The 11,925-nt window shown below is 40.2% G+C and overlaps 2 protein-coding genes across 3 annotated transcripts in view; one reads left to right on the top strand and one right to left on the bottom strand.

Moving 5' to 3' along the window:
• Positions 1-221: 221 nt before the first annotated feature.
• LOC109464720 (tyrosine--tRNA ligase, cytoplasmic-like) lies at positions 222-8,727 on the top strand. Of its 2 annotated transcripts, none has more exons than XM_019761785.1 (14): positions 222-340; positions 730-802; positions 1,200-1,346; positions 1,930-2,105; positions 2,308-2,353; positions 2,551-2,634; positions 2,948-3,028; positions 3,204-3,438; positions 4,122-4,207; positions 4,533-4,668; positions 5,182-5,270; positions 5,462-5,655; positions 6,681-6,819; positions 7,455-8,727. In XM_019761785.1, exons 2-14 carry the CDS (start codon positions 743-745, stop codon positions 7,563-7,565), a joined length of 1,584 nt encoding a protein of 527 aa, XP_019617344.1. In that variant the 5' UTR covers positions 222-340; positions 730-742; the 3' UTR covers positions 7,566-8,727. The 2 variants fall into 2 exon arrangements, with proteins under 2 accessions (XP_019617344.1, XP_019617346.1); XM_019761787.1 differs by having other exon boundaries at positions 224-340; positions 734-802.
• An 88-nt stretch (positions 8,728-8,815) lies between these two features.
• The window catches only part of LOC109464721 (potassium voltage-gated channel subfamily A member 7-like), a 9,517-nt gene continuing 6,407 nt past the window's right edge, over positions 8,816-11,925 (bottom strand). Inside the window, exons 4-6 of the mRNA XM_019761788.1 lie at positions 10,937-11,671; positions 9,937-10,088; positions 8,816-9,383 (exon numbers count right to left, since the gene is read on the bottom strand). Of these exons, the coding sequence (XP_019617347.1) occupies positions 9,022-9,383; positions 9,937-10,088; positions 10,937-11,671 (1,249 nt within the window). The 3' untranslated portion in view covers positions 8,816-9,021. The remainder of the gene's footprint in view (positions 9,384-9,936; positions 10,089-10,936; positions 11,672-11,925) is intronic.

Genomic DNA, 11,925 nt, shown 5'->3' with positions numbered 1-11,925 from the left:
CTTGTGTGTCGTAAAAATGCCGGAAAACGTCATTGTGCTGTCGTGAACCTTCGTTTGAACTGAATTTAACACTGATTTTTGGTCAGTAACAGTCTTCAACACAATATCTAACTGTTACGGATAATAATACAATTTTCTAATTGACTTTAATTCAAGCATAAAATCTAGTAAAGCGCTGAAACCTGCAAAAAAATTAGTATTTACGACACCAGATCCGGCTTACGGTAAAAGCTGATGCAAGGTTCACGTCGTGTGATGCATGTGAACATCCGGATACGGAAAATATAACTTCAGAAACTAAATTTATCGCTCACTGTTCAGTCTGAGGACAATACGACAGGTAAGGTGCATTGTCTGTTTTCCTATAGCGCCTTAAAGTTCCGTCTAGCCGTGTAGAATGGAACCGAAATGTTGGTAGTTATTTGCGACGTGGCCGGTCCATGTGTTAGCTGCGCCCCCCTCCCCTCACATACTAAAGCTTGGTTATAAATTCATAACGTAGCGTGGGACTTAGGATAACGATTACAGTATGGCAAGGGAATGTATGTCATTAAGAAGAGCAGTTTTCTTTTGCAAGGCTGTGATTAAAAAATTTGCTAATAGTCATAGGCCAGAATGCAAATAGACTTTTATAGATTTAATATTGACTTGTATGTAACGTTAGACATGGAAGATGAAAATATAGTGAACTTTCTTTGGCATTTGACAATACAAATGTATCTGTTTCAGACAGCATACAGCCATGGGAGAAGCTGGCCTGTCACCAGAGGAGAAATTCCACCTCATCACCAGGAACTTACAGGTGTGGGCAGAAAGGATCAACCTATAAAAATGCACTATTGGCAGGATCATCCTGTCAATAACAGAAACTTGCACTATTGACAGGATAGTCCTGGAAATAACAGAAAAAAATTGCACTATTGACAGGATGGTCTTGTCTATAATAGAAAAAATTGCATGGTCCTGTCAATAACACTAGCAGGAAAAAACGATAGTCCTGTCAATACCAGAAAAAAAACAATGGTCCTGTCAACAACAAAAAAATGCACTATTGACAGGATGGTCAATAACAGAGAAAATTGCACTATTGACAGGATGGTCCTGTCAGTTACAAATGATTTTAGAGTGTTTGATGGTTATGAGAAATCATTTCTACACCCATTGAAGTTTTTCTTAAATCTACCATCTTCACATTACAGGAGGTTCTTCAGGAGGAGAAGTTGAAGGAGGTTCTTAAGGAGCGAGATGTGAAGGTGTACTGGGGCACGGCCACCACTGGCAAGCCACATGTCGCCTACTTCGTACCCATGTCTAAGATAGCAGACTTCCTTAAGGCAGGGTGTGAGGTAAGTACAAGAGAAATATTATTTCTAAGTTTCATTATAGCTTAATTGTATAGTCAAGTTTAATCTTTTAAAAGATTTGAGAAAGGTCACAGTGTCCTAATCCTATGGCCCTATCCAAAAAGAAACACCCCTACACTGGTTGAAAGTGTACATGTACATTTTTGTAGTTGGGGCTCAAAAACAGCTCCAATTTTACCTGCACTAAGATGCATATGCACCCAGTATTTCGAGCCCTGACAGTGTAGGGGGCTACATTTACAGCATTTTATGTATATACATGTACATTTAGCATGGAAGCTCATCTGTGTTGGTTCATTTCATGATGAAGTTTGTACCTTAGTTCAACACATGTACAATCAGATTGTTGCTCACCTCAAAGTTTCAGTCGCACATCCATCGACCACCTTCATCAGTGAAAATCTGAAATGATTCAATTACTCTGAGCACTTGACCCAATTGACATGTGAATCATAAATGCCTGGTAAGCGATATTGGCCCCCATCTCGTGTATACATTTTGTATAGTAGGGGGGCCCTAAGCTAGACCACTGACACATTGCCCTTCCTTGTTCTTGCTATTCCAGGTGACCATCCTGTTTGCAGACCTGCATGCCTACCTGGATAACATGAAGGCACCGTGGGAACTGCTGGCACAGAGAGTGGTGTACTATGAGACTGCCATCAAGGCCATGTTACAGTCCATAGGGGTACCACTGGACAAACTCAAGTTTGTCAGGGGAACCGACTACCAGCTCAGTAGGTCAGGGTCTCCACATTTTATTTGATAATTGCTATACCTTGTAACTTAGTATGGCAGTCTGTTTCTTGTATCTGCGTGGTTATGTTAAGAGGACCTGGCATCCAAAGTAATATCAGGGCTGTAAAATGTAACTGGATTTTCAAGTCAATTTAAGGGAAAATATGACATCCTGATCTTACAAGTATATTGTCTTTTTTTGCAGAGAATACACACTGGATGTGTACAAACTCACCTCCCTTGTTACTGAGGTACGTAAAATAATCTACAGCTACCTATAATTATTTATCTATAATTATTAGTCAACCAGGTTTTTGTCTTGAAAATATCTTGCAAAAACTTAACCAGAATACATGTAAGTATTCCTTGTACAGGTTCAGTGATTATTTACATGTCTACAAATGTTTAAGTACTCGAAATGAAACTATCCCCTTTTTGTGTCTTACAGCATGATGCAAAGAAGGCAGGAGCAGAGGTAGTGAAGCAGGTGGATCACCCACTGCTCAGTGGGCTGCTGTACCCAGGTCTACAGGTAGGGGGCAGTTTTGTATGTGCAGCTTTCCCCATGTGGCTTTTGCCATTGCCACACTTTGGGAACTGAAGCACATAGTGTTCTGATTTCAAGAATAGGTAAAAAGAATATATTAATATTTGAGAAGTGATCTACACACTTATAACATTGTAAAATGTTAGATGATACCTGGGTAAGAGAAAGAGAGAAAGTGGAAAGCGATCTCGATCCAGTTTTAACATTGTACATTGTAACCACTGGACTACGCACGCTACTTCAAGGGACAATTTGTCTGAGCGCATTTATTAAAGTTGTTTTCCCCGCTTCACTTCAGGCCCTGGATGAGGAGTATCTGAAGGTTGATGCCCAGTTTGGTGGTGTGGACCAGAGGAAAATCTTCACTTTTGCAGAAAAGGTAGTACACATTGTACAGAAGTTACGCATGAAGAATTTTAAAAGCAAAGCCATAATTTATCCAGTAGTATTTTGAATTGTCTTTAAATATTGTTTTCCTGGATGGCTAACCTTCATCAATGTAATGCCAGCAATGCTTTGTTTTAATTGTTGACTCTTGTTTTCTCCCTCCCCAGTACTTGCCTTCGCTCGGCTACACTAAGAGGATCCACTTGATGAATCCCATGGTCCCCGGCTTGACAGGCTCTAAGATGAGCTCCTCTGAGGAGGACTCTAAGATTGACCTCCTAGACGCCGCGTCTGCCGTGAAGAAGAAGCTGAAGAAGGCGTTCTGTGAGCCGGGAAACGTCACGGACAACGGCGTACTGTCCTTTGTCAAGTTCGTGCTGTTACCGCTCTCCGAAAACGGAGGTAATTTTGCCAATGTTATACGCCAACAAAACAGTTACTCAAGCAACTGGATATGATTTTGGAAACCGTTAGACGTTTCAGGTAGCATCCACTACCTTTCGTCAGTGACACTTAGAGACTGTAGGAAAAATGCAGGTTTATAAGCACAAACTACGTGGATGCTACCTGAAACGTCTGACCATGTCCAAAATCATATCCAGTTGCTTGAGTAACTGCTTTTTGGCGTATCTTATTACCTGGATGTCTAACCTTCACTGACATATACCAGACTGAGTGTTATAGTTTTAATTGATCCAGATATTAAGCAAATAAGTTGGGATCTGTTTCTGTTTACCTGGTATAACTGTCCTTTGGCAAAACATTCCAGCTTTTGCTTTATTTAAGAAGGGAAGAGAACATAAAAGGTGGAACCATTTGACGTAATATCAAATCATAATATTATAATGGTTGTAATATTTGTAAATAATATGGTTCAGTAATGACAAATGACAAATGAATAGAATTAAACGGGAATGTCTATCAACATAAAATGATGTTCTTACCCACATAATTTGCCCTGTTTACCTCAATGTTTTGAAGTAAATAGGGCTTTTGTACCAACTTCTGTATCTGTATAGCTGGTATAACCGCCCTTTGGTGCAAAACACAACTAATAATAATAACTTGACCCTTTTGTTCTCCAGAGTTTACAGTTGAAAGAAAGCCAGAGAATGGAGGCAGTGTCACCTTTAAGGACTACGAGTCACTGGAGAAGGCCTTTGCTGAACAGGTAAGCTCAGTGTCAGAGAAATAGAAAGTGGCAACCATCACTAATAAGACAGAAATATACTGACAAAATGTGCACTATTACATAAGCATAAACATGGCTACATTTATGTACCTACAATGTGATACCTGTACAGTACCTATACATGTACCTGAACAAAATGTCATAGAAGTGGACTAAAAATAAGTAAATTGGAACTCAAAGATGACACAATATTGTTTCGGTCTTTTGGATTCGGGTGCCAAATGTTGTTCCGGTCTAAACCGGTCAGGCTGAACCGGTACCCAGCCTAATTTTGTGTGTTGTCTCTTGTCTTTCTGACTTGTAGAGCATCCATCCTGGTGACCTGAAGCCGGCGGTTGAGCGAGAGTTAAACAGACTGATGGAACCAGTCCGACAGGTGTTCCAGACTCCTGACATGAAGGCTCTCATCAGCAGGGCTTACCCACCTCCTCCCAAGAAGAGTAAGTCATCTGTTGTATTTTTCTCTTGCACTCTTCTCATTTCATTAAAACCAGTGTTCTAGCCTTTCCTTTATTCAACAGTTAACTGTTATTTTACTGCTTATTTGAAACTGAGCCATCCTGTTTTTACGCAGTTAAGAGTCTGAACTAAAAGTGTTAATGTTTTAATAAGACATAGCCTTTTGACACTGACTGACAGTAGTAGTAGTATTTAGTTTTTTTTTGTTGTAGTTTTTTTGTAGTAGTCATCTTTGACAAATAAAGTTACCAGCTTGTTAAAATATGAAAGTTGATGTCATTTAACTACACAATGTACAATGTAGCAAAATTTGCCCCTCAAAATGCAGTTTTTTTTGGAGGGAGATGGAGTGAAATATGCTGTATTTGCTTGCAAGAAAATATTGGCCTTTCTAGTTGTCTTAGCTTTATCCCAGTCTACAGTTGTTTCAGAAGTACATGTAGATTGCACTGTTTGTTTTGTACTGAAGTCTCACATTTTATATGTACACACAGAGGCAGGACAAGTGGCTAATGCAGCAAGTGAGGAGATTTCCCCAGTAAGGTTGGACCTGAGAGTAGGGAGAATTATCAGTGTGGAAAAGGTGAGACTTACGTTGCGTCATGTTGCAATTTTATAGCACAAGGGATTTAGACTCCTGTCTGACCTTATATATGAATGTGTTTAACTTAACAGATCATACCATATGCGAAGGTAAATGTTATGCATTTGCTTTGCAAATGTTACCTTAAAAAGTTTCTAGTGATGTTTTTTTTTCTTGCTCCAATCCTGTAGCATCCAGATGCAGACAGCCTGTATGTAGAGAAGGTGGACCTGGGTGAGGAGCAGCCCAGGACCGTGGTCAGCGGCCTGGCTGGTCTGGTTCCCATGGAGACCCTGCAGGACTTTGTCGGCGTGTTCCTCTGTAACCTCAAGCCACAGAAGATGCGAGGCATCGAGTCACAAGCCATGCTCATGTGTGCCTCCATGTGAGTCTTTCTGTTACAGGGCTCAAAATTCATTTTTGGGAATAGGTGCACTGGTGCATCCAACCTAAAAAATTAGGGTGCTCCCTGATACAAACAAAACCTAATACAAAGATCTTACTGCTCCTCTTCTTAGCTTGAATCTGAAATGGGAGCTAAATTGAGAATCTTAAACAAGTACTACAACAAAGGTTTTATTATTTTTCTGACACTTAGATGCCAAGAATATCTTGTATACCATTATACATTTGATACATGTATGTACAAAATACCTACAAAAATATTTGGGTGCACCAGTGCACTGCACCTTTGCCTTTCTATTGTCCTATTGGTTAAAGGGAAATGTACTGCAGTATGTGTCTTCCCATTTGTCATAAAGGTCTGCCCTCTGATTGGTTAGGTGGAAGAAAAATCTGTTTTCCTATTGGCCAAGAGAATCTGTGTAGGCTCCATGCCTATCCCTGTGCCAGCAGGGTTGTGAGATGTGACCAGTGTGTTACTGGGCCAGGTCTCATACACAGGTCTGATAATGGCCAGATAGTAATACCTGAGGCCCATAGTGCAGGCTGATGTGTCAGTCAACAGTCTGTCTCCAGATCCTCAGACAAACTGTTGTCCCTCTGAACTGTCAATTAACAGTCAAACTGTTGTCCCACTGAACTGTCAATCAACAAACTGTTGTCCCACTGAACTGTCAATGAACAGTCTAATTGTTGTCCCACTGAACTGTCGATCAACAAACTGTTGTCCCACTATACTGTAGACAGTCAAACCATTGTCCAACTGAACTGTCAATCAACAAACTATTGTCCCACTGAACTGTCAATGAACAGTCTAATTGTTGTCCCACTGAACTGTCAATCAACAAACTGTTGTCCCACTAAACTGTTGACAGTCAATCCATTGTCCCACTGAACTGTCAATCAACAGTCAAACTGTTGTCCCACTGAACTGTCAATCAACAGGTTTTGTCCGACCACCAGTCAACACTCAATCAAAGATGTTAATGAGGGACTTGTGTTTTTCAGAGATGACCCGAGGTGTGTTGAACCCCTTATGCCACCAGAGGGCTCTGCTGTTGGTGACCGGGTATTTGTAGAAAACTACAACACAGGAAATCCTGACGAGAGGCTCAATCCAAAGAAGAAGATCTGGGAGAAGCTACAGGTACAGTCTTACAGTCTTCTAAATTATCTGAATATTCCAAGAATATTTTAACTGTTGCCAGGCAGAATTTGCAAATTACTAGTACTATTGTATACTAGTTTTAACAATATAGTGTTTCTATGGAGAGATTAGCTCCAGACAAATTCTGCTTTAGATCTTAGATCTGCGATGGACATACTTTTTTTTTCATAGCTGTAACATTCCACACATAGCTAAATACGGCACAGTCGAAACAACATGGCTGGTGTTCAGTCTAATGTTTCATCAAAATGTTTAAAACATTTGGGTGTGGAACTGAAAGCTTGATCATGGTTGTAGTCAAATTTGGTATAGTGGTTTGGAGTCAAATTTGATGCAAACTTAAGTCAAATTTGATTTGATTGATAGAAAAAGGCGTGGTGACAATCTGGTCAGACTGCTCCCAAACTTCCGCCAACTTTGGTTGGCGGTCGGGAAATTTCTGAATTTCTGACGGGCCAGATATTGTAAATATACATGTAAGGCATTGAGCTCCTTTTGGGTATGTCTTTGACTGTATTCTTCTTTGACTATAGATGTTATGAAGTGATGAATACAGAGAATCAGATAAAAAGTTGTTTTTTTCTGATGTTTGTTTTTTTGCATCCCTGCTTTAGCCGGACATGAAGACCTCTGAAGAGTGTGTTGCACAGTGGAGCGGCAACCCCATCATGACCAAACTAGGACTGGTTAAATCCAAAACTATGAAAAATGCACCAATTAAGTAGGTAGCCACTCAAAAAAAATCCAAATTTTGAAGATAAGTGCATCACAGCAAGACTTAAAATATGCAGGGTTCCCACAGGCTAACTTCTTGACTTAGGAGCACTGCTGCTTCCAACCCGAAACAATTACTGGTAAGGCACACCAGCAAAAATTCTAGGAACACACTATTCGTATCTGTATCAGTATAGCCGGTATAAATGCCCTTCAGCATAACACACCAGCTACTACAAGGTACAATGTAGATCATTGAATTGAGCACTAGTTTGCAGGACATTGCACAAATATTGTACATAAAAACATACAAAGTGGAAGCATCATGATCAGAGAGCAGGAAAGTGAAATGAAAAATTTCTAGGCGCACAACATAATTTTTGGGAGCATAATAAAATACTTATTAACATTGGAGCAGTCTGGAGGGCTAATATGTGAAACATAGTGTAGCCATAAGATTTTTCTTCATAATCCATATACACACTTAATGTTTAACTGTCATGATAGACCTGTCAGAAACAAAATATCTGCCTTACTTCCTGTCTAATAGTTACTAATAGATAATATCTGAACAATTAATAGATAAGAGTTTGACATGCTATACTATGAAAATTGAATCTCTGCATCTTAAATATATTACTAAATTATATGTTTTATTGCAAAGTTGTTCCATTTTTCCAAAAGATTTATGTGATTTTGATTATTTGAATATCAATTTCTGCTATGCGATGCCTCTGTCATAATGATTGTATCTGTATATTCATGTCACAATCAACGTAAACTACGCATATTAGTAAATATAGGGTTTCTCATTAAAAATTTGGGTCAGAAAGCATTCATACAATGTAAGTCTTGTAATAATACAAAAAAGGAAAATTAAAACGACCAAAGATATTATTTGGGTCCAGAAATTGTATTCTCATGTTTCACGTAAAAAAAAACATTTTTCAAATGTGTTGTTCGGAATCTACATGTATTTTGGGGAAATCATGTGCTTGAAATTGGAACATTTTTTTTTTAATTTGGTAACTTATTGTATTGTTTAATGTTAAATTCGAAGTAAAAGGCATTTTGGCATGATCCTTTAAACATTGTGCACTGGCTGACAAATTATCAATTGTTTTATTTGTACATGGATGTTGATTTAATAAAATTGCCAATAAAGAAACACCACACAAGAAACCAATATTACAATCTTTATGATACGTTTTGTACATGTATTTTGGTTTTCATACAAGTACACCTACACATTCAGGCACAGTTTTTTACCCCAAAAATTATTCTATAGTCTGCCCTATTGCAACATATTGAGAATATATTACACCATATCTATTATGATAAAATACTAATCTCAGAATGAAAATCAAAATATTACTATCTAGGGATACAACAAAATGGTTGAATAATTTACGTTTCTGAGGTAAAAAAACGTCTTGGGCATTAAAAACTTAATGTCCAATAAATGTTTCAGGATGAACGGAATCCAGAACTACTCTCATCATCGTCATCATCATTCAAGAAACTATCATATTCTCCTGTGTTGATGTCCGTTAGTCGTACAGCATAAGTTCTCTTTCTGTGCTCAGAGACGTCGTTATGATCTCTTTCCGAACCTCTATGGTTGTCCAAGGGCAGGTTTTTGAACGGATTGTTGCCGTTCTTTTTGTAGAATTTTTCGAAGTTTTTGGTGACGATGGGCAGCGGCATGGCGATGACGAGAATGCCGCTGATGACGCAGATACAGGCGAAGGCTTTGCCCAAGGGTGTCTGTGGGTAGATGTCGCCGTACCCTACCGTAGTGAGGGTGATGATGGCCCACCAGAACGCTTCTGAAACATATTTCAGGGGTTTAAACTATTTGGTGAAATTTGGTAGTTTCGCTCAACACTAGGCTAGGTAGCTGGTTCCACATTTAAAAAAAGACACCTTCCAAAACGTGGTCCATTTCAAAATTTTAAGACATGATTTGGAATACTAAAAAATTTGGAATTCCAAAACGTGGCCCATTCTAAAATAACAGGAAGTGAAATGCATTATGTGTTGTATTCCAAAACGTGACTCATTCCAAAACACGTCTGGGAATCCCCGTAAATAATTTCATCAGGTTGGAAGATACTTAGGGTATAGAATTTTCTTCTTACACAACCATAGAGTGGTTGCAGGTGAGAAACTCTATGGTTGTGTACGAAGAAAATTCTATACCCTACGTCTGGGAATCGGCCACGTAATTTGGATCTGGAATACAGATACATGTACATTCCATTTGGAGTATCACGTTGTAACACGTTTTGGAATCGGCCGCGTTTTGGAATACAGATGCATTCCATTTTGTAGTGTTACGTTGTAACATGTTTTGGAATGCATCTTCCCAGTTGAACTGACCTGGAATACTGGGGAAGAAGTGGTCTGGATGGTCCATCTCCATGAAGTAGATGATGCTGGCGTACAGGATGACCAGGATAGCCATGAAGAACACCAGCATGATGAGCTGGGGAGCGCTGGCTCTCAACGTGGCGCCTAACATCTGTAGAGACCTGGGAGGGGTGGTGTGTGTATGTGTGTGTGTGTGTGTGTGTGTGTGCGTGTGTGTGTTTGTGTTTGGGAGGAAATATATACAAATCAGCATGAAATTTCATTTGTGTTGGTACGAGTCATTATGAAATAAAGACTAAAGTTTAACTGCCAACACTACAATGGATTGGGGCTACCCTGAACAGAGACGGGGGGCGACACAAGTTATCTGGCACGTATGACCCGCTACTACGGTCACGTGTCTGACGTCACGTTCCAAGAGTAGACGGGTCCATTCCGTGAACAAGGTTGACGGAGTTAGTCGAAAATTTGGGGTAAGTCTGAATTCATTGTAGTGTTGGCAGTTAAAGTTTAGTCTTTATTTTATAATGGATTACATGTATATCAGTTGCAATTTTTACGGCTTTTGGTGGCTAATGTGCAGATGTTGTCACATTGGCGCACCAAATCCGTAGTGTGTTTTGGGCACACATTTAGACAAATAAGCCTAAGAGGCTCGGTGGGCGTCACTCAAAGGAAGATAATGTAAAGGGCACAACGTCGGGACATGGTGAGTATCGAACACGGGATCTATTGGTTCCGAGTCCAACGCTCAAAACTGTTGCGCCACCGACGACACTACCATGACGTTGCAATTAGCCATGTAAAACGTCGGGAATAGAGCACTGTAATGCTACGTTCTAACAGTACTAAAACAACACTGTATACTTTTGTTCATCTACTATTAACTGTTGTCTCTGTTCTTGAAAAAAACTGTCAACACTTTAAATACGTGTATTTCAAGATAAACTCGACGTTCGCAATTCATTTCTGGAATACACCACAACTACAACAACATTGCAACTCTTACCTCATATGCCTGGATAACTTGAAGATTCTGAAGACACGGACCAATCGCAGCAGGCGTACTATCGTGCCTGGGATGATGTTAGACCCCGTGACGTCAACGTTCGCCATGATCAGAAAGAGGCTGACGAAGTAAGGCACGATCACCACGAAATCCAGAATATTCATGATATCCTTCACGAACCGAGTCTTCAGAGGACTGGCGTAAAAACGCAAGGCGAGCTCTATACAGAACCACGCTATGCACGCCGTCTCAATCTGGAAAAACGTGTTGTGAAACGCGATGTTAAGATTGGTCTTCACGTCTCCTGTATGTGCAAAGGACTGATCTGTGAGGTTCCGAAAGTGTGGTAGAGTCTCAGTACAAGATGTCCCCACGGATAGAAGAATAAAACAGACCGTAACTAGACCGACAAGTTTGGATAAAATGCTCTCCTGGCTCTCGAAGAGAAGCCATACTGTTCTCTGAGGTTCCTTTTCGGGTAAGGTGTCCTTGGATACGTCGTACCCTTCTTCTGTGAGAAAGGTGTCGATGACAAGGTTTCCCATGTCAAAGTACGCCAGTTCTGCCGCGAAGACGTCCAGGGGTACGTTGGACGGCCGCTTGATTTTGCCCGTTTGGTAGTAGCGGAAGATCCCCTCGAAGCTCGGGCGGTGACGGTCGAAGAAATATTCCTCCTCCTCCGGGACGTAGTACCGTTGGCGTCGGACGGTGTCACCTAGAAGGGTCTGTGGATACCTGTGGAAGGAATGATATAGTTCAACACAGTGAGTAGGTGTATTGTTTCAGACAATAAAAATGATATAATGACAATGATATAACGTTATGAAAAAAAGACTGAACTTGAAATGTCAATACTACAATGAATTGGGACGTACCCCAAATTTTCGATTACTAGTAACTCCGTCAGCCTTGTTCACGGAATGGACCCGTCTACTCTTAGAACGTGACGCCAGAGACACGTGACCGTAGTAGCGTGCCATACGTGTCAG

This window comes from Branchiostoma belcheri, unplaced genomic scaffold (genome assembly GCF_001625305.1).
Source record: "Branchiostoma belcheri isolate BF01 breed outbred unplaced genomic scaffold, Haploidv18h27 scaffold14, whole genome shotgun sequence".
Classification (NCBI taxonomy): Eukaryota; Metazoa; Chordata; class Leptocardii; order Amphioxiformes; family Branchiostomatidae; genus Branchiostoma; species Branchiostoma belcheri.
This window is presented reverse-complemented; position numbering and strand designations above follow the sequence as displayed.

Bases quoted from the DNA above. Each gene is read 5' to 3' on its own strand.
- LOC109464720 (XM_019761785.1), top strand. From the start codon at position 743: ATGGGAGAAGCTGGCCTGTCACCAGAGGAGAAATTCCACCTCATCACC. The intron at 803-1,199 runs GTGTGGGCAGAA...TTCACATTACAG, and splicing joins TCATCACCAGGAACTTACAG to GAGGTTCTTCAGGAGGAGAA. The intron at 2,354-2,550 runs GTACGTAAAATA...TGTGTCTTACAG, and splicing joins TCACCTCCCTTGTTACTGAG to CATGATGCAAAGAAGGCAGG.